Source organism: Pristis pectinata, chromosome 6 (genome assembly GCF_009764475.1).
Source record: "Pristis pectinata isolate sPriPec2 chromosome 6, sPriPec2.1.pri, whole genome shotgun sequence".
In the NCBI taxonomy this organism is placed as follows: Eukaryota; Metazoa; Chordata; class Chondrichthyes; order Rhinopristiformes; family Pristidae; genus Pristis; species Pristis pectinata.
In genome coordinates this window covers 53,132,844-53,154,724 of record NC_067410.1, presented here as the reverse complement: position 1 = coordinate 53,154,724, position 21,881 = coordinate 53,132,844, and the positions used below count along the sequence as shown (strand labels likewise).

General features: G+C 44.8%; 1 protein-coding gene across 1 annotated transcript in view; it reads right to left on the bottom strand.

Annotated features, from left to right (window-relative positions):
* Positions 1 to 2,854: 2,854 nt before the first annotated feature.
* The window catches only part of abhd14a (abhydrolase domain containing 14A), a 28,170-nt gene continuing 9,143 nt past the window's right edge, over positions 2,855 to 21,881 (bottom strand). The window contains exons 2-5 of the mRNA XM_052018263.1: positions 20,487 to 20,772; positions 12,257 to 12,372; positions 7,202 to 7,437; positions 2,855 to 3,271 (exon numbers count right to left, since the gene is read on the bottom strand). Of these exons, the coding sequence (XP_051874223.1) occupies positions 3,089 to 3,271; positions 7,202 to 7,437; positions 12,257 to 12,372; positions 20,487 to 20,749 (798 nt within the window). The 5' untranslated portion in view covers positions 20,750 to 20,772 and the 3' untranslated portion in view covers positions 2,855 to 3,088. The remainder of the gene's footprint in view (positions 3,272 to 7,201; positions 7,438 to 12,256; positions 12,373 to 20,486; positions 20,773 to 21,881) is intronic.

The window sequence follows — 21,881 nt, the reverse complement described above, 5'->3', positions numbered from 1 at the left end:
GATGACACTAAGATTGGAGGTGTAGTGGACAGTGAGGAAGGCTTTCAAAGCTTGCAGAGGGATCTGGACCGAATGGAAAAATGGGCCAGAAAATGGCAGATGGAATTTAATGCAGACAAGTGTGAGGTGTTGCATTTTGGAAGGACAAATCAAGGGAGGACATACACAGTAAATGGTAGGGCACTGAGGAGTGCAGAGGAACAAAGGGCTCTGGGAGTTCAGATACATAATTCCTTGAAAGTAGAGTCACAGGGTTGTAAAAAAGGCTTTTGGAATCCTGGTATTTATAAATCAAAGTATTGAGTATAGGAGTTGGAATGTTTTGGTGAGGTTGTATAAGTCATTGGTGAGACCAAATTTAGAATATTGTGTGCAGTTCTGGTCGCCGAACTACAGGAAGGATGTCAGTACGATTGAAAGAGTGCAGAGGAGATTTACAAGAATGTTGCCGGGTCTTCAGGATTTGAGTTATAGGGAAAGATTGAGCATGTTAGGACTTTATTCCTTGGAGCGGAGAAGAATGAGGGGAGATATGATAGAGGTTTATAAAATGATGAGGGGCATAGACAGGGTTAATGCAAGTAGGCTCTTTCCACCTAGATTAGGAGAGATAAGTACAAGAGGACATGGCTTTAGGGTGAAAGGGGAAAGGTTTAGGGGGAACATCAGAGGGAACTTCTTCACTCAAAGAGTGGTGGGAGTGTGAAATGGGCTGCCATCTGATGTGGTGAATGCGGGCTCACTCTTAACTTTTAAGAGTAAATTGGATAGATACATGGAGGAGAGACGTCTGGAGGGGTATGGGCTGGGGGCAGGTAAATGGGACTAGCCGAATAATGTTTCGGCACAGACTAGAAGGGCCGAATGGCCTGTTTTCTGTGCTGTAGTTTTTCTATGGTTCTATGGTTCTAGAAGTGATTTAGAGCGACCAATTAATCTGCAGCTCCAACACCATGTACAAGTTCACTGATGACACCACTGTTGTGGGCAGAATCACAGATGGTGACGAGGAGGTGTACGGGAGTGAGATATGTCACTTGGTTCAGTGTTGCTTGCCTCATTCTTGCACTCAATGTCAGCAAAACCAAGGAACTGACTGTGGACTTTAAGAAGGGGAAGTCAGGCAAACCCACACCAGTCCTCATTGAAGGGTCTGTGTGGAAAGAGTGAGCAGCTTCAAGTTCCTGGGTGTCAACACCTCAGAGGATCTATCCTGGGCCCAGCACATAAATGCAAACTTGAAGAAGGTACGCTAGCATCTCTACTATTTTAGAATTTTAAGGTAATACGGCATGTCATTGAAGACTCTGACAACATCTACAGATGTACAGTGGAAAGCATTCTGACTGGTTGCATCACAGCCTGGTATGGAAATTCGATTGCACAGGAACACAAGAGGCTACAGAGAGTGGTGGACTCAAGCAGTTCCATCATAGGTACAGCTCTCCCCACCATCAAGGATATCTTCAAGAGGTGATGTCTCAGGAAGGCGACATCTATCATCAGGGACCCTCGCCATCCGGGCCATGTCCTCTTCTCAATGCTGCCATTAGGCAGGAGGTACAGCAGTCTGAAGACCCACAGCTTCAACAACAGCTTCTTCCCCACTGCCATCAGGTCTTTGAACCGGCGTGAAAAACCTTGACACTCCCTCAGACTATTTTTTTTCTCAATGTTGAACTAATGTCCTTATGTTTATTTTGTTTTATTTTGCATACATGTAAGTTATGTATAATTTACCTTAATTTAAATTTATATTAACTTGTCCTTGTAATGTACTGGTGCTGCAAAAAACTAATTTTCATGACACTTATATCCTATGTGTATATGCCTGTGACAACAATAAACTTAAACAACCCACATGTCCTTGGGATGTGGGAGGAAACTGGACCAACTGGGGGAAACACACGTAGTCACAGGGGAAACATGCAAACTCCACACAGACAACTTCCAAGGTCAGGATTGAGGCTAGGTCTCTGGTGGGTGAGGCAGTGACTCTACCTGCCGTGCCACTGGGCAATATGCAAAATAATTGAGACAAAAGTTCAAATTCAAACAGAATTACACCACCAAGTAGTTCACTGGAGTGTGGCAACACCCTGCTTGAGTAGAGTAATGTCCTGGGAGGAACAGTTTCTGCCAGAATGCTGTGCAGCTAGTCTGTGATGTCCTTGACCCTGGTATTGAGGAAGCAGCGTCCCATCTGTCTACAGGACATGTCTCTGGTCCCACCATTCCATCATAATCCCCCACCAATTGTTCAATCCCTCATCATTGCACATTGTTCCTGCTCTTTTGGCTGACTGTATCTCACTGATGGCCAGAGCCCATGCTAGGTGAGATTGGTTAATTCAGATCAGGCGAGGAATTGAACCTGGGATTACTGCAGCATACTATATTAGATATAGTAATGCTTAGATAATCTGCTGACTTTTCGGAAATCCTGATGGTTCAGCATCTGGCTCACCAGGTAATGTTTGCCGCACTTCCCTCCCACTCACCAGGGCCCTGGTTCCTGCACTTCCTTCCCAGTCCTTCTCTAAAAACTCTTGGGTCTGTTACCCGTGCTGCCTTGAAATTTACCTGGTTCTGTTTCCTATGTTCCGTTTCCTATGTTCCGTTTAAACTTATTTCCCCCACCCTTTAAACCTGCTGAGTTCACAGGAAGTTTATTCTACTGTGTAACACCTAAAAAAAAGTTAATAAAAGTGAAGTTGGAGTATTAATCAAATAACATCTGATAGTCTGGAAAAATCTGCTGGTCTAGAACCAAAGTCCCGAGCATACCAGATAAATGGAGTTTTACTGCAATGCATTTACCATTCAATTGATAACTTGACTTTTTGTTTCAAAACTCATTTTAATTTCTGTTTCTGTCAATTTTCCACATGTAATTCGTCCACATGAACTTTCTGTTGACACCAAGTTTTTTAATGGTGGTAATCTGAATGATTTATTTTTAAATGGGTTCACATTGCAGAGTTTCTGTATAAGAGTGGAGGAGGCTGGTTAAATTCAACTGCTGTAGAAGCTGGTTCAGTTATGGTCTTGACAATTTGGTAAGGACATGCTGCACAGTAGCACACGCTCACTGAAATTTAGTTAGAAAGTCCAGCAGAGCATCGTGAAACTTGTGTGGCTCATCCAGATAGCAAGCATGATGTGCTCTGGGTATTTTGAAGATACTGTGGTGTGGAAGATGTCTGAGATTCTTCAGGGACTGTGCACCCAGATTTGTGTCCTGTTCTCCAAATACAACAAGTGTTGGGGTCTGCAAAGGCAAGCACAGGTTTAGTCCATTTGTGAAATGTGAACACCCATTAGCACAATCCTCATGAAACACACTGCAAAAACACTCATTTTTGTAGCAATCTCAAGACTTCTGGATCTACTTTAAGTGTAGTCACTTTTGCAGTGCAGAAAACATGACAGTCATTGCACAAAAAACGAGCTTCCTCACACACCAGTAAAATGTTAGCAAAAAATCTGCTGCATTTCCTCTGAATGATAAAATTTGTTACATCTCTGTCGTTTCTTACAGAGGATTATTGACCTGAAACTTTAAGTCTGTTTACTGCAGTCGCTGCCTGACATACTGAGTATTTTCTCCATCTCAGACTTCTGGCAGGAAAAATACTGAAGAAATTCAGACATGGAGGTGAGGGAAAGACAAGTATGGATTTTGGAAGTGATACTCAAGGAATTAGTAAAGAAATGAAGGTTGGAGATATACGAGCAGCTTTCAAGGACTGAGGATTTAATTCAAATGTCATTTTAGGAGAGGGATAAAGATGGCAGAGGGTGAAAGAGGGTGGTACTTGAGGAGAACACAGCAATCATGAAGGAAGTTGTGTGATTAGCAGTTGGGTTGTAATAATGTTGAGGGAGGCGAATGAGCTTGGAGCCAGCTTGAGGGGAAATCTGGAGGTTGCTGTAAATGCAGGGCAAGAACTCAGAGGAAGTCTGTGCCAGTAATTGGGTGAAAGGATGAAAGAGATCAAGAGCAGATCATTGAAGTCTCAGTCTTAGTGATATGGACATTTATGACCTCCTCACGCTTGTGTTTGAAGATAAGGCTGGGGAGATAGGTTAAGCAGATAGTTCACAGTGAAGATAGCCTGCAAGTTGTCTGTGCCTTCCAGAAGGATCTTTGAATAGTTAGCAACTTTAGCATTGCAGAGCAGGATCCCATTGTGCCTTTTGTGGTCCAGAGAGATCTGCCATCCAGCTGGATGTGACTGCATTGCTTGGTTCTATTCTGATCCATTCAGTTGTAGACAGGAAGTCACCAGTACATATGAAGCTATGTACTAGCAACAGGAGGACACATCCTTGAGCTGCTCTCCCATTTAATAAGATCATGGCTGATCTCACTGTAACCACAACTCCACATTCCTTTCATAACCTTTCACCCCTTTGCTAATCAAGAATCCATCTGCCTTGAGAATATTCAAACACTACTTCCACCAAACCTTGATGAAGAGAGTTCCACTTGAGGACAAGAGTAATTGACCAGAGATAGCTGTATCACGTAATGAAAATGGAAAGGCCATGGAAGATAGGACAGTTGAGGGAACGGTTGTGAATATGGTAGGGAAGTTTACGTGAGAGGAAATATTAATGGAGAACGAGAGGACAACAAGTTCAGAAAAGAGAGCATGATGAGTTAATGGGATCTGCTGAAAGGCAGCAAGGACTCAACACCTCCCTCTGTAACTGAATCCTTGACTTTCTAACAAACAGACCGCAATCAGTGAAGATAGGCAGCAATACCTCCAGCATGATTATTCTCAACACTGGTGCCCCACAAGGCTGTGTCCTCAGCCCTCTACTCTACTCCCTATACACTTATGACTGTGTGGCCAGATTCTGCTCTAACTCCATTCACAAGCTTGCAGATGATACCACCGTTGTAGGCCGTATCTCAAACAGCGATGAGTCCGAGTACAGGAAGGAGATAGAGAGCTTAGTGGAATGGTGTCATTACAACAACCTTTCCCTCAATGTCAACAAAACAAAAGAGCTGGTCATTGACTTCAGGAAAGGGGGCGGTGTACATGCACCTGTCTACATCAATGGTGCTGAGGTCGAGAGGGTTGAGAGCTTCAAGTTCCTGGGAGTGAACATCACCAACAGCCTGTCCTGGTCAAATCACGTAGATGCCACAGCCAAGAAAGCTCATCAGCGCCTCTACTTCCTCAGGAGCCTAAAGAAATTTGGTTTGTCCCCTTTGACTCTCACCAACCTTTACAGATGCACCATAGAAAGTATCCTATCTGGATGTATCACGGCTTGGTAGGGCAACTGCTCTGCCCAGGACCGCAAGAAACTGCAGAGAGTTGTGGACACAGCCCAGCGCATCATGGACACCAGCCTCCCCTCCTTGGACTCTGTCTTTACCTCTCGCTGTCTTGGTGAAGCAGCCAGCATAATCAAAGACCCCACCCACCCGGGATATTCTCTCTTCTCTCTTCTTCCATCGGGTAGAAGATATAGGAGCCTGAAGGCACGTACCACCAGTCTTAAGGACAGCTTCTACCCCACTGTGATAAGACTATTGAACAGTTCCTTTATACAATGAGATGGACTATGATAGATGGATCTATCTTGTTGTGACCTTGCACCTTATTGCACTGCACTTTCTCTGTAGCTGTGACACTTTACTCTGTACTATTATTGTTTTTACCTGTACTATATCAATGCACTCTGTACTGACTCGATGTAACTGCACTGTGTAATGAATTGACCTGTACGATCGGTTTGTAAGACAAGATTTTCACTGTACCTCAGTACAAGTGACAATAATGAACCAATACCAATACAATCAGTGGACCAAGTGGCTTGAACAATTTTATGCTTCTATAAATTATTCAGTGCAGAGGAAAAGAAAGATATTTAGGTGACAATTTGGTGTTTAGGTCAGGAGACGACAAACGATAAACCAAGTGAGACCATGTTGATCTAGGTGGGACAAGTAATGAAAAGAGAGGCTTCATTCAGCAGAAAGGTGTCATCAGCTGTGAGCTTCATTTCTATCAGGCTCATGATGTGAGTGCAGTCATTCACACTGAGCTCAAGGTGGGCCAGAGCCTTGTTTAGAAGTTAACAGACATCCTGGAGGGAAAAGTGAAAGGGGCAATGTTGGCCCCAGGGTAGGGGTGAGTGGGAGGGAAGTTGGTGAGATTAGCACTTAGTGGGCACTTTGGATATGCAAGTTAGTGAGGAGGTATGATGGGGAAGGGCACTGCTGCTCTTGCGGAGAGAGAGGTGCACCTTGATACATCCTTTGGAAAATGTCAAAAGAGGCACAAATAGAAGCTGTGGAGTCATCCACGAGGGATTAGGTCTGGGACAAGGGCAGGAGAGTATTAAGCTTTAGAATGGTGAAAGGTTGCTGACGTGATTTGGGGATGGAAGTTATTGAAAGATGTGAAATGATGGCAGACATGAGGAAAGGAAGAATAAACCAAGGAAAGGCAGAATGAAACAAGTTCAGAGTTTGTGTGCACAACAGCAGCAGATGATTGAGGAATCTGGTTCCCACACCAGGAATATCCAAGCCTTTCTGCTCGGAGACCCGGTGGGTACATTCCAGGAAGCCTCAAGGATGACCTGTAGAATTTAATCTGTGACAATTCTCCATATCTCAAGGTTTCTATTGTCCCTTTGGTGATATAATTCAAGGATGTTTTCATATCATTTTTGAAAATACATAATATATCCCATCAACTTGAGGAAAACCATGACCCTTGTATGCTCAAAATGGAGGAGGAGCACCGACAACTCTGAATCCATTTGTTGGGAGCACACAGAAGTCCAGCGTGAACAGCAGAAGGGCACTGTCTCCTAAAAGAGACCCACCCCTACCCAATCCACCCATGGCTAAGTCTGCAGCTCCCACAAGGGCCTTATCAGACACCTCAGATCCTACAGGTCTCAAGCAAAAACAAGACACCCTCAACCCCAAGGGACAAAGACATACGACAGACATCTCTCGAGGTACTGATATTAACAGTCGTTATGTTTGGAATTTATTTACTAATTAAGAACAGACCTTTCCAAACTTACTAATCCACAAGATTTGATCAAGACCAGCAAATTATAAGCATGCAGAGACAGGATTCAGGTCCTGGGCTCTGATGCCTGCACTGTTAGTTGTCAAGCTTCAGTTTGCTCACTGATGACTTCAGCAACAGTTTACCTGGATTTTCTGATACTGTTCAGCACTGTACGCATTTGTCCCGACGGGTGCAACAGGGACGAAGCCCTTCAGTCTCTGATTGTGAAACATCACAAACGGGATAGAGAAATGACCGCTCATCGATGGACTGATCAGGACTGGGGTCTGAAGTCCCACAGCGTTGAGGAAGGCCAACAAGAAGTCAGCCCGGTCCTTGTCTGTTTTCCCAATCTCCATGGGTGGGGTATTTCCAAAACCTATTGAACAAGACATTAGACAATAGAAAAAGTTGTTTACATAGAACACAGGAACAAGAAGAGGCAATTCAGACCTGTCTGGTCTATTCCAAGAAATAGTGGGAGGCTGTTTTACACCTTAGGATTGTTAGATGGGAAGAGATGGCCATTCAACAAACTTGGGTTGTTTTCTCTGGAACAGTGAAGGCTGAGGGGAGACCTGATAGAGGTTTATAAGATTATGATAGGCATAAATAGAACAGACAGCCAGTACCTTTCTCCTAGGGTTGAAATGTCTAATACTAGAGAGCACGCATTTAAGTTGAGAGGGGGTAAGTTCACAGGAGATGTGTGGGGCAAGTTTTGTTTTACACAGAGAGTGGTGGGTGCCTGGAATACACTGCCAGGGGTGGTGGTGGAGGCAAATACGACAGAGACGTTCAAGAGGCACTTAGACAGGCACATGAATGTACAGAGAATGTAGGGATATGGACACTGTGTAGGCAGAAGGGATTAGTTTAGTTAGGCATTTAATTACTAGTTTAATTAGTTTGGCACAACATCATGGGCTGAACAGCCTGTTCCTGTGCTGTAGTGTTCCATGTTCTATGTATCACACTAGCCCTGTTATTTGGTAACAGAAACAAACAATTAGAACAGTAAAAGGCTCTTCAGCTTCCTTGGGTCTACCTGCACCAGAAAAGGAGGTCAATAAGTCTTTCTGAATCTGTTCCACAGAAAAGGAAGAGGCCAATTAACCAGCTTCAGCCTATTACACAAGAGGCCAATCTGCAGCTTCAGTCCATGACAGAGAAGGAAGAGACCAATCTGCTCGAATCAATTGCAAAGAAACTGGAAGCCAATCAGCCCCCTTTGGTCCACTGAGTAGAGTCTATATCATCACCTTATTGGGCTTGATATAGTGTATTCAAGATGTTTCCCCTGGCACAGCTTAGAACCAGGGATCAGTGTGTCAACATAAGTGGTAAGTTGTTTAAGACCAAGATGAGAAGAAATTTCTTCATGGTGAATCTTTGGAATTCTCTACCCCGGAGAGCCACAGAGACTCAGCCATCAAATTCAATCAAAACAGAGAGTGATAGATTTCAGAATATTAAGGGAATCCAGGGATGAAGGGTTCTGAGCTGAGGTAGATCAGCCATGACTCTGACGAACATCAGAACAGGCTCATAGGGTCAGAGAGACTGCTCCTGCTCATATTTCTAATTTTCTCATGAACAAAAATCAATTAGCCCCCTCAAGTCTATTACACAGAAATAAAAGGAATGCGATTCGCCCCCTGAGGAAATAATAGACACCCTCCCCAGTCTATCATGCAGAAACAGGAAAAGACCAATCAACCCTGTCAAGTCTGTTACATAGAAACAAGCTCATCAGTACCTATTATAGTCCATGGAAACAGGAGATGACCAATCCACTCCCCCAGCTCACAATCTGGAATAGGCGAATCAAACTTCAACTTAAGCTTGAGACCCTCGATTGTAATACAGGTAGTCCCTGGGTTAGGTATGGTTTCCATTCCTGAGAAATATCCGTAGACCTCTTTATCCACAAGTCGGAAACAAACTATTTCTCAGTAAGGGAAAACAAGTGGGGGACAGAGATAACAACTGACGTTCATTCATCGATAGCCAGTTACCACAGATCGCATCATAAAAGAGCCAGAGCACCAACAGAGGCAATAAAATTCCAACAAGACATTTATTTTTAATCAAGCCACAGTTTAAACACTTGGATGTTTGCCCATACAGACATTTTTGGGATAAATTATTCAATGTTATTTTAAACTTTAAAGACTCTACGACAAACATGCATGATCAAGTACAAGTGACAGGTTTGTTTTCATGGAGACATTTATAGTTCTGTGGTAGAATTTGGGTGAAGTTGGATTTCCATAGGATCAGGTCTTCTGTAACCCCGTGAGCCCTTGTACGTTGTAAAAGGAAGAAGCCATTCAGCCCTGTCACCTACTGCATGGAAACAGCAGTATGCTAATTCCCCTCCTTCTATTATGGAGCAGCAGGAGACCAGAGTCTGTTGCAGAAGAAACAGGAGTGGGAGTGGGTCAATAAAATCATTGCCCTCAACACCACCTTCATGCCCTCTCCCCATGCAGGGGACTCAATTCCTTTGTAGTTCAAATGTCACTCATTCTCCACTGAAACCATATTCAGTGACTCCGTCTCCACAGCGCTCTGAGAATTCCAAAGCTTTACTACCCCCTGAGAGAAGGAATTCTCTCTCCCACATCCCCCCCCCACCCCAGCATCTGAAATGGGTAACTCTTTACCCCACTGGGAGAAAACACCCTCTCAGCACCTGCCCCTTATTGTTTCAATAAGATCACCTCTCATTCTCCTATACTGCATGAGTCAAGGTCAAACCTGTTCAACCATATATCAACCCCTTCACCTCAAGGATCAACTTAGTGAACGTTTTCTGCACCATCTCCAATGCAAGTATATCCTTCCTTAAGTATGGAAACCAAAGGTGTGAGACTACTCAAAGTGCAGTCTCGCCAGTGCCCTGTAGAGTTGCAACAAAATGCCTTCCTTTTGCAATAAAAACCAGTGTTCTATCAGCCTTTCTAATTACATTCTGTATCTGTTTCACAACCTTCTGTGTTTCATGCACTCGGATCTCCAGACCCTTTGTAATATATAGTCTCACTTCATTTAAATAATTTGCTTTTTCATTCTTCTTCCCAAGTGGATTTGCCCACATTATCCTCCATCTGCCAACTTCTTGCCCACTTACTTAACCTGTCAATATCCCTCTGCAGGCTCTATGTGCCCTCTTCTCCACGTGCTAACCAACTTTCATTGTATCATCAACCAATTTGGCTACAGTGCACTCAGTTCCTTCATCCAAGTCATTAATGTTAATAGATTATAAATAGTTGAGGCTCCAACATATCCTTGTGCCATCCATTGGTTACTCATTGCAAAACTGTAATAACCCATTAATCCCAACTCTCTGGTATTAGATTAGATTAGATTAATAATCTTTATTAGTCACATGTATATCGAAACACACAGTGAAATGCATCTTTTTGTGTCGAGTGTTCTGAGGGCAGCCCGCACTCCCCCATCCATCCCAAAATATTATCCTCAACCCTGTGTGCTCCTGTCTTGTGCAGTAACCTTTGATGTGGCACCGTATTGGTTGCCTTCTGGAAAGCAATGAAAATGCCTTCTGAAATGCCTCTTCCACATACAATACATCTATTGGTTCACCTCTATCCACCCTGTTACATTCTCAGAGAACTCTAACAAATTTGTCAAAAATTATTTCCCTTTCATAAAAGCCATGTTGACTACTTGATTGTCTTACAATTTTCTAAATGTTTTCTTATCAGCATTTCCCTGTGACAGTGCTAACTGGCTCATAATTCCCTGCTTTCTGCCTCCTTCTTTTCTGGAATAGTTGCAGTGAAATAGGAGACACCCAGTCAGCCCCTTGAGTCTGTTACATTAAAGGAGGGAAGACAATCAGCCCACCCCAGCTGACTACATTGAAACAGAAGCATGTAGGAGGGCAGGGATCACCTGCAGATCATGAATTTTATGCCAGGTCTGAGGTCGTAGCTTCAGATACCATTTTCCTCAAGCGATCTCATGTGCTGGTACATCGAAGGCAGTGATGTCTGCCAAGTGACTTCTGAGATATCACATTAGAACTGCAAGGCCTAATCCTGCTCCTACCTCGTACATAACGTTATCTTCTGAAGAGAACAAGACCAACTGCCCCTTCGAGAAGACAGCAACCAGTTCTCGAGTCTATTACCTTGAAACACGAGGAGACCAAATTCCCCCCTTGTGTCTATTAAATAGAAAAGCAATGGCAGTCTACCCCTTCAAGATGATTACAGTACAACAGCAGGAGTTGTGAGTCCATGACACAGAAACAGTCCTGAGTATGTTGCACAGGAACAGGAGATCACCAGTTAGTCCCTTGAATCATCGATAGCGGGGCAGAAGGAGGTTATTCAGTCCCTTCCATTGAAACAGGAAGAGGATGATAAGCCCCCTTGATCTACAACACAGGAACAGGGTGAGGATGATCAGCCCCCTTCTTTATTAGACAGAGAAAGCAGGAGACCAAACTGCCCAGCCAGTTCATTACACATGAACAGAAGAGCACCAATCAGTCCGCTTCAGTCTGTTACACTGATACAGGACACCAACCCATCCTCTCAAACCTACTACATTCAGACAACAGTCGGCTCATCAGCTGGTGGAGGGTGATCAGTCTATCATTGAGTAAGATCATGGGTACTCGTGTCTGTACCCTATTGCAGTACTTGCCTCTACAACAAGTATTGTTGATCCCTTCACTATAGGAAAATCTATAATCTCACCCTTTTTTCCATTTGATCTCCAGCAGCCAAGGGCTTCTGTTCCAAATTTAGACAGCTCTCAAGTGTAGGAAGTGCCAGAGGTCAGGATTGAATCAGGTCCCTGGAGTTATGAGGCATAGCACCAACTGCAGCACACTCCACTCCCCAGGATCAGGGTTTGGTTGATGGCAACAATGTGGGTGTTTCAACCCACATTATTTAAATCACAGAGGAACATTGATTTTGATTAATCAAAGGTTTTAACATCACAGTGAAGCTGCTTTGGGCAAGTTATAAAGAGATACAGACAGCAGCAGTTGGTGAATAAACCTGAGGAGGGGACAATCCAGTGCATGATCACACAAAAATGATGCATTGATTTTCAACAATATTTTACATTCTTACAAACATAGAAGGCTGGAGAAAATCTTCCTCCACAAATTTTAAGGGTCAAGAAATAAATGGTCGTAAAGGTCTTACCTGGTAAGTCCACCGCGAGAGCTCGGTATCCTTGTTGTGTGAGAATGTTAAGTGTCCCAATACTTTCCCACGTCTTAGAGCTGAATGCCTGTCCATGTAGCAGTAGTACCTCCAATCTGGGCAAAGAAAAGGTCTAATGTGTCACTGAAACATTGCAATTCAAAAGCATATTTAAACCACTTGGAAAACATAATGTGATTCAAATTCTCTTCAATCTACAAGTTTGACTAGATTCTACATGCCTTGGTAGCAATTGTTTGTGTGTTTTTATGTAAGACAACCAAAGGAATTTTCTCTTTTCAGAGCCAGGCAGAAAAGAGAGGCAGCAGGAAGATATAAACAGAGAGTCGTTGGTGAGTTGAGCAAGCAAGTTTCAGAGCCAGGAGGCAGAGCAGCAGCAGTGGTAAGATTTAAACAGAGAGCTAAGTTAGTGCAGGGCAGAAGAAACCTTTCTGATTGGCTAATTGTGAGGCACATCAGCCAATAAAGTGAAGGCAGGCTCTCGCACAGCAGCCATTGTGAAAGTGGTGAGTGTTTGAGTGCTAAGAGAGAGGCTCATGAGGCTTTAGTGAGAGAAGGCTGAGCAGAGGCACAGGTAAGGTTCTTTAAATTTCCTTGTTAGTCTCAGAGCAGTCAGGATGGCAGTTTGGCAGTGGCATGCTGCTTCTGCAGGATGTGAGAGATCAGAGAGACTTCCAGTATCGCTGAGGATTACACCTATGTGAAGTGTGTCCAGCTGCAGCTCCTGACTGACTGCGTGAAGGAGCTGGAGTTGGACCTGGATGCACTCAGGATCATCCTAGATGCTGAGAGCATCATATATAGTTTTAGCGAGGTGGTCACACACTTAAGGTACAGCCTAAGGTAGTTGAGTGACCAGCAGTAAAGGTCAAGGGAGGAGGCAGAGAGTGCAGGATTCCCCTGTGGCCATTCCCCTCGAAAACAAGTATACCATATTGGATACAGTTGGATGGTTGACCATTCAGGAGAAAGCAGCAGCAGCCTGGTCTGTGGCACCACGACTGGCTCTGAGGCTCATCGGCAAGGGGTAAAGGCAGACAGGACCTTAATGATAGGACACTTGATAGTTAGGGGGACAGACAGGAGATTCTGTCGCTGCAAAAGGGATTCCAGGATGATGTGTTGCCTCCCTGGTATCAGGGTCGAGGATGTCTCAGAGCAACTGCAGGACATTCTCAAGGTGGAGGGTGAACAGCCAGAGGTCTTCATGCACATTGGCACAAATGACATGGGTAGAAAAAGGGATGGGGTCCCATGGAGTGAATATAGGGAACTAGGAAATAAGTTTAAAGAGCAGGACCTCCAGGGTAGAAATCTCTGTATTACTTTAGTGCCATGTGCTAATGAGGGTAAGAATAGGAGGATATAGCAAATGAATGTGTGGCTGAAAAATTGGTGCAGGGGCAGGGATTCAAATTTTTGGACCATTGGAATCTCTTCTGGGGCAGAGGTGACGTGTACAAGAGGGACAGGTTGCACCTGAAATGGAGGGGGAACACTATCTGTTGTTCTTTAATTTTCACACCTGCATGAGTTGGCCCTCAAGTCCTCGACTTTCCAATCGGCAGAAATCATCTCTCTTCACCACTTCCCCATAAGACATTGAAAACTTTGATCAAATTGACCATTAACCTCTGCAATATTGGGAATGCAATCCATCTTGTAGTTTAACCCTTCAAGCGTACACATCATTGTGGTAAATGTTTGCTTCAGCCTCCCCTAGGCCAACCTACTCGTCCGAAGGTGTGGAGCACAGACCTTCACACATTTCTCCACCAGCTGTAACACTGGGCTTTACACAGCTGTTGCATAACACCCACCTCATTGTTCTCTTCTCTAGATACAAAGGATGGCATTCTATAAGTTATTTTGAGTATTTTGTGTTCATGACATTTGATCCCCAAGCTATCTTTAGGATATTCTAAATGGTAAGCTAGAAGCAGCAGAAATAATCTTTTCTTGTTAGGTCCAAAATGCCCATGTGAACATTCTGCAGAAATACCGATTTCGTTAATCTACTAATATCATTTTGTAATCTAATGCCTCTGCCGACACTGCTTAATTACATCAAACTTTGTGCTGTCACAAAACATGGATAAACAACTTTCCGTTCCATCACTTAAGTTCTCTATAACCTTGGAAATCACTGAATCCCCACCACAGACCCTTGTGGGCCATCATGAGTCATGGGGAAGTAAAGCACAGAAACGGGCCCCTCACCTCACCATGTCCATGCCAACCCTTATGCTGATCGACACAAATCCCATTTGCCTGTATTTGGTCCATATCCTTCTATGCCATACCAATTTATATGTCTGTCTCAATGTCTCTTAAACATAGTGATTATATATGATTCCACCACCTCCTCTGGCAATGAGTTCCAGACATCATAAGTCTCTGTGTAAAAAAAAAGCTTTCCCCTCAGCTCCCCTTTGAAACTCCCTCCTCTCATTGTGAACCTGTGCCCTCTTGCTTTTGATATCCCCAGCATGGGAAAAATACTCTATCCCATATAATCTTATATATCTCTATCAGGTCACCCCTTGGCCTCCTTCGATCCATGGAAAACAAACCCAGCTTATCCAGCCTCTCCCCATAACTAAGGTCATCCAATCCGGGGAACATCCAGGTGAATTTCCTCTGCACTCTCTCCAGTGCAACATCCTTCCTATACAGTGATGACCAGAACTGCACATAATAGTCTAAGTGGCATCTCACCAGTGTTTTGTAAAGTTGCAACATAATGTCCCAACTCTTATATTCTATGCCCCAACCAAGGAAGGCAAGCATGCCATATACACTATCTTCTTCACTAGCACTTTCAGGGAACAAAGGTCTTTCTGCTGATCAGCATTCCTTAGTGACCCACCATTTACAATACATGTCCTCCCAAAATGCACCAGCTCACACTTGTCGGGATTAAATTCCATCTGCCAATACTCTACCCAATTTTGCATCTGATCTACATCTTTCTGTAGCCTTAGACAACCTTCCTTACGATTCACAACATCACAAATTTTTGTATCATCCACAAACATACCAATCATACCTCTTACATTCAGATCCAAGTTGTTAATGTAGATCAGAAACAATAAAGGTCCCTGCACTGATCCCTGCAGTACACCACTGGTCACAGAAAACTATCCCTCCACCACTATCCTCTGCCAATCACCAAACCAATTTTGAACCCAATTAGCCCATCATCTTAACCTTCTGGACCAGCCAACAATGCAGAATGTTGTCAAATGCCTAACTAAGGTCCATTCAGATAATGTTTACCACTTGCCTTTATCTTAGTTACTTCTTCAATCACATTAGTTACCTCCTCAAAATACTCAAATCAATCTGGTGAGGCAGGATTTCCCCCACACTAATCTATGTTGACTCTCCCTGCTCAGCCCCTCCCTTTCCAAATGTACAGAAATCCTAACTATTTGAATTTTCTCCAGTGGTTTACTGGCCTATCTCTACTACCCTTCTTAAATAATGGAACATCATTAGCTATCCTCCAGTCTTCTGGTACCTTATCTGTGGCTAATGAAGATGCAAAATCTATATCAAAGCCCCAGGATTCTTCGAACCCCTTCCACCCTCTTTGCTTCCCATTGCTTCCAATCCCTTGCACCCTCTTTGCTGCAGCTGTTTGATGTGGGAACTCGTGGACCTTGCTGCGGTCCAAGATGGCCACATCTGCAGTAAGTGCTTGAGGCTGGAGGAACTTCGGCTCAGAGTTGATGAGCTGGAGTCACAGCTACAAACACTGCGCAGCATAAGGGAGAGAGAGAGTTATGTAGGCACGGTCCATCAGGTGACAGTCATCCCCCTTAGAGCAGGTACATCTGAGGTTCAGGATGCAGATAGAATGGTGACTGTCAGGGGAGGGAAGAGGAAGAAGAAGTCAGGCAGGCAGACACAGCAGTGAACCCCGGAGGCTGTTCTCCTCAGTAACAGGTTTTCCGCCTTGGAGGCTGTTGAGGGGGATGACCTGCAGGGGCCTAGCTACAGTAACCAGGTCTCTGGCACTGGGACTAGTATTGCTGCTCAGAAGGGAAGGGTAGGAAAGAGACATGTGGTAGTGATAGGGGACTCGATAGTCAGGGAAACAGATAGGAGGTTCTGTGGCAGTGAGCATGAATCCCGGATGGTATGTTGCCTCCCAGGTGCCAGGGTCCGGGATGTTACTGATCGGGTCCACAGGATTCTTGAACGGGAGGGAGAGCAGCCAGAAGTTGTGGTCCATGTTGGCACCAACGACATAGGTAGGAAGGGGGATGAGGTCCTGAAGAGCGAGTTCAGGGAGCTAGGCAGAAGACTGAGGAACAGGACCTCAAGGGTAGCAATCTTGGGATTGCTGCTGGTGCCACGCGATAGAGAAGGCAGGAACAGGAGGAGGTGGCAGATAAATGCGTGGCTGAGAAGTTAGTGTAGGAGTGAGGGTTTTAGATTTCTGGATCATTGGGATCTCTTCTCGGGAAGGTGGGACCTGTACAACGAGGACGGGTTACACCCGAACCAGAAGGGGGCCAATATCCTTGCGGCGAGATTTGCTAGGGTGGTTCGGGAGGGTTTAAACTAGTTTGTGAGGGGGAAGGGAATCGGAGGAGTAGGTCAGAGGAAGAAGGGGATGGGGAAAAGTTAGATCAAACAGGTAGAGACGCTTTGGGGAAGGAGAAGCAGAATACAGGCTAAAAAATTAGTAAGGTAGATGGACTGAAGTGTGTTTACTTAAATGCAAGAAGCATCAGGAATAAGGGAGATGAACTGAGGGCTTGGATAAGTATGGGGGACTATGATATTGTGGCTATTACTGAGACGTGGCTGATGTCAGGGCAGGAGTGGATATTGAATATTCCTGGTTTTCGGTGTTTTAAGAGGGATAGGGAAGGGGGGAGAAGAGGAGGAGGGGTGGCGATACTGGTCAGGGACACTGTTACGGCTGCGGAAAGGATGGATATTGTAGAAGGATCATCTCTAGAGTCCGTATGGGTGGAAGTAAGGAACAAGAAAGGAGCAGTTACTCTACTAGGAGTATTCTATAGGCCCCCCGGTAGCAGTAGAGATATAGAGGAGCAGATTGGCAGGCAGTGTTTGGAGAGAAGCAAAAATAACAGGGTTGTTATAATGGGAGACTTCAACTTCCCAAATATAGACTGGAACCTGCTTAGTGCCAAAGGTTTAGATGGGACGGAATTTGTTAAATGTGTCCAGGAGGGATTCCTGACGCAGTATGTCGACAGGCCAACTAGAGGGAATGCCATGCTAGATCTAGTTTTAGGAAATGAACCGGGACAGGTGAAGGATCTATTGGTGGGTGAGCATTTGGGGGACAGTGACCATTGCTCCATAACCTTTAAAATTGTCATGGACAGGGACAGGTGCAGAGAGGACAAGAAGATATTTAATTGGGGAAGGGCGAACTATGAGGCTATAAGGAGAGAACTTGGGAGTGTAAATTGGGATGTCCTTTTTGAAGGGAAGTGTACCATGGCGATGTGGTCGATGTTCAGGGATCTTATGCAGGATGTTAGGGATAAATATGTCCCGGTGAGGCAGAGAAGGAATGGCAGGGTGAAGGAACCGTAGGTGACGAGAGAGGTGGAATGACTAGTTAGGGAGAAGAAGGTAGCATACATAAGGTATAAGCAGCAAGGTTCAGAGAGGGCCCATGTTGAGTAGCGAGGAGGGAACTTAAGAAAGGGCTGAGGAGAGCTAGAAGGGGACATGAAAAGGTGTTGGCTAGTAGGATTAAGGAAAATCCCAAGGCCTTTTTCACGTATGTGAAAGGTAGGAGGATGGGGTAAAGGTAGGTCCGATTAAAGACAAAGGTGGCAGAATGTGCCTGGAGTACTCCTCTTCGGTATTCACCAAGGAGAGGGGTCTTGATGACGCGGAAGGGAGTGCTGGTAAGGGTAATGTTCTCGAGGTTGTATATATCAAGAGAGAGGATGTGTTGAAGTTGTTAAATAATATCAAGACAGATAAATCTCCGGGGCCTGACGGGATTTTCCCCAGGCTGCTTCGAGAGGCAAGGGAGGAGATTGTTGAACCGCTGGTAAGGATCTTTGAGTCCTCGTTGTCCACGGGGATGGTGCCGGAGGATTGGAGGGTGGCGAATGTTGTCCCCTTGTTCAAAAAAGGTCGTCGGGATAGTCCAGGGAATTACAGACCGGTGAGTCTCACGTCTGTGGTGGGTAAGCTGTTAGAAAAGGATTCTAAGGGATAGGATCTATGAACACCTAGAGAATCATGGACTGATTAGGGATAGTCAGCATGGCTTTGTGAAGGGAAGATCTTGCCTCACAAGCCTGACAGAGTTCTTTGAGGAGGTGACCAGGAAGATTGATGATGGTAGTGCGGTGGATGTGGTCTATAAGGATTTTAGTAAGGTGTTTGATAAGGTTCCTCATGGTAGGCTTCTTCAGAAGGTCAGAGGCCAAGGGATCCAGGGAGGCTTGGCACTGTGGATTCAAAATTGGCTTGCCTGTAGAAAGCAGAGGGTTGTGGTGGAGGGAATGCCCTCGGATTGGAGGGCAGTGACTAGTGGTGTCCCGCAGGGATCGGTTCTGGGACCTCTACTTTTTGTGATATTTATAGATGACTTAGATGAGGGGGTGGAAGGCTGGGTTAGTAAGTTTGCGGATGACACTAAGATCGGCAGTGTTGTGGATAGTGTGGAGGGCTGTCGGAGCTTACAGAGGGATATTGATAGGATGCAGAGCTGGGCTGACAAGTGGCAGATGGAGTTCAATCCAGAGAAGTGTGAGGTGGTACACTTTGGAAGGACAAACTCCAGGGCAGAGTACAGGGTAAATGGCAAGGTACTTGGCAGTGTTGAGGAGCAGAGGGATCTGGGGGTTCACAGTTCACTGAAAGTTGCCTCACAGGTGGATAGAGCAGTTAAGAAGGCCTATGGGATGTTAGCTTTCATAAGTCGTGGGATTGAGTTTAAGAGCCGCGAAGTGATGGTGCAGCTTTACAAAACTCTAGTTAGACCACACTTAGAGTACTGTGTTCAGTTCTGGTCGCCGCATTATAGGAAGGATGTGGAGGCGTTGGAGAGGGTGCAGAGGAGATTTACCAGGATGCTGCCTGGATTAGAGTGTATGGAATATGAGGAGAGGCTTAAGGTGCTAGGGCTTTATTCACTGTAACGGAGAAGGATGATAGGAGACATGATAGAGGTATATAAAATATTGAGAGGAATAGATAGAGTAGACAGTCAGCGCCTCCTTCCCAGGGCACCTATGTTCAAGACAAGAGGGCATGGCTTTAAGGTTATGGGTGGGAGGTTCAGGGGAGATGTCAGGGGGAGGTTTTTCACCCAGAGAGTGGTTGGTGCATGGAATGCACTGCCGGGGGTGGTGGTGGAGGCGGATACATTGGACAGGTTCAAGAGTTTGTTGGATAGGCACATGGAGGAATGTGAGATAGAGGGATATGCGGGAGGAAGGGGTTAGATAGTGTGAGGGTGGTTTGATGGATGGCACAACATGGTGGGCCGAAGGGCCTGTTTTGTGCTGTATGGTTCTATGGTTCATAATATCCTGGGATAGATTTCATGCGGCCCTGGGTAGTTATCCATCCTATGCATTCCAAGACAACTAACACCTCCACCTTCTTAATACTGACATGCTCTGGATTATCAATGTACCCTTCCAAATCTATTATAGAAACATAAGAAATAGGAGCCCATCGAGCCTGCTCTGCATTTAGTGCTGTCATGGCTGATCCTCCACCTCAACACCATGTTCCTGTGTGCTCCCCATGGATCTTGCTGCCTTCTGTGCCTTTCTGCACAGTGACATTGGCTGAGCGTTGGCCATGCTGAGTGTCTGAGGGAGCCCTGAAGGCTTGGTATTGGCCAGCAGGAGCAGAGGGTAACCTGCCACTAGGAGCAACTGCATTTGATGCTCATCCAATCCCCTAGTTGGACCAAAACCTTGCCTTCAATTTCATAGCTTCAATTCTCTGAGAAGAAATTTTATCTGGTAGGTTTTCGAGGTCCTTTTAAATAATATCAAGAGATACTGCACAGTCCATGACCTTTTTCACCCCTTCAAAAAGTTTAATCGTTAGTTAAGCTTAACCTACCCTTTAGAAATCCATGCTGGCTCCCTTGAATCAACATGCTCAAATGTTTCAGGCATATAAAAACACTTCCAGTATAAATTGACTTTAAATGGCTCCGATGTTTTTTGATCTCATTTACCTAGGCTGTGAGCCTTCTCCATCCTTTTCTGGAGGCAGTGCTTCCCTGTAGAACATGTCCAGGGTTCCTGCATTTTGGGTATTCTGCACAGTGACATTGACTAAGAGCAGCCGAGTGTTAATCATGTCAAGTGTCTGAGGGAGCCCTGAAGGCTTGGTGTAGGAAGGCAGGACGTTAGGAAGCAAATAGTATACCAAAATTGTAGCTCCAATAAGAAACGCAAAGGTCAGCAGGTTCTTTCGGGTGGATGAACAGGTTCGCATATTCCTCTTCAGAAGGGAGAAAGCTGGAAAGACAAAGGAGCACAAAATCCCAGTTATACAAGTGTGGGTCCACACATTGCAACTACAACACATTGCCTGCCCAGTCATCTCTGTTATAGAGTCAACAGCATGCAAACAGGCCCTTCGGCCCAACTGCTCCATGCTGGGCAAGATTCCCATCTAAGCTAGTCCCATTTGCTTGCATTTGGCCCATATCCCTCCAAACCTTTCCTATCCATGTAATTGTCCAAGTATGTTTTAAACATTATTAATGTACCTGCCTCAAGCACTTCTTCTGGCAGCTCCTTCCATATACTGATCACTCTCTGGGCAAAAAAGTTGCCCCTCAGGTTCCTATTAAATCTCTCCCCCTCACCTTAAACCTAGTTCTTGATTCCCCAACCCTAGGAAAATGACTGTGCACATTCACCCTATCTATGTCCTTTATAATTTTCTACACCACTACAAGATCACCCCTCATTCTCCTACACTCCAGTGAAAACAGTCCCAAACTTCTCAACCTCCTCAACCTCTCTTCATGACTCAATCCCTCAGTCAGCTCTGTTATAGTGTCATACAGCATAGAAACTGGCTGTTTGGCCCAACTGGTCCATGCCAACCATTTCCATTGTCAGCATGGCTTTGTGCATGGGAGATCATGTCTCACAAATTTTATTGAGTCTTTTGAAGAAGTAACCAAGAAGGTCAATGAGGGCAGGGCGGTAGACATAATCTATATGGATTTCAGTTAGGCCTTCAGTAAGGTTCCACGTAGTAGGTTGCTATGGAAAGTAAAACTGCACAGGATCCAAGGAGAGCCAGCAAAATGGATACACAATTGGTTCGATGGTAGGAAGCAGAGGGTGACAGTGAAGGGTTGTTTTTTAGACTGGAGGCCCATGACTTAGTGGTGTTCCCCAGGGGTTAGTGCTGGGCCCATTGCTATTTGTCATCTATATCAATGATTTGGATGCACAAGACATGATTAGTAAGTTTGCAGATGACACTGAAATAGGTGGTGTCGTAGACAGTGAACATAGTTATCAGGATTTAGAGGGATCTTGATCAGCTGGGTAAGTGGGCCAAGGAATGGTAAATGGAATTTAATCAGATAAGTACGAGGGAAGATACA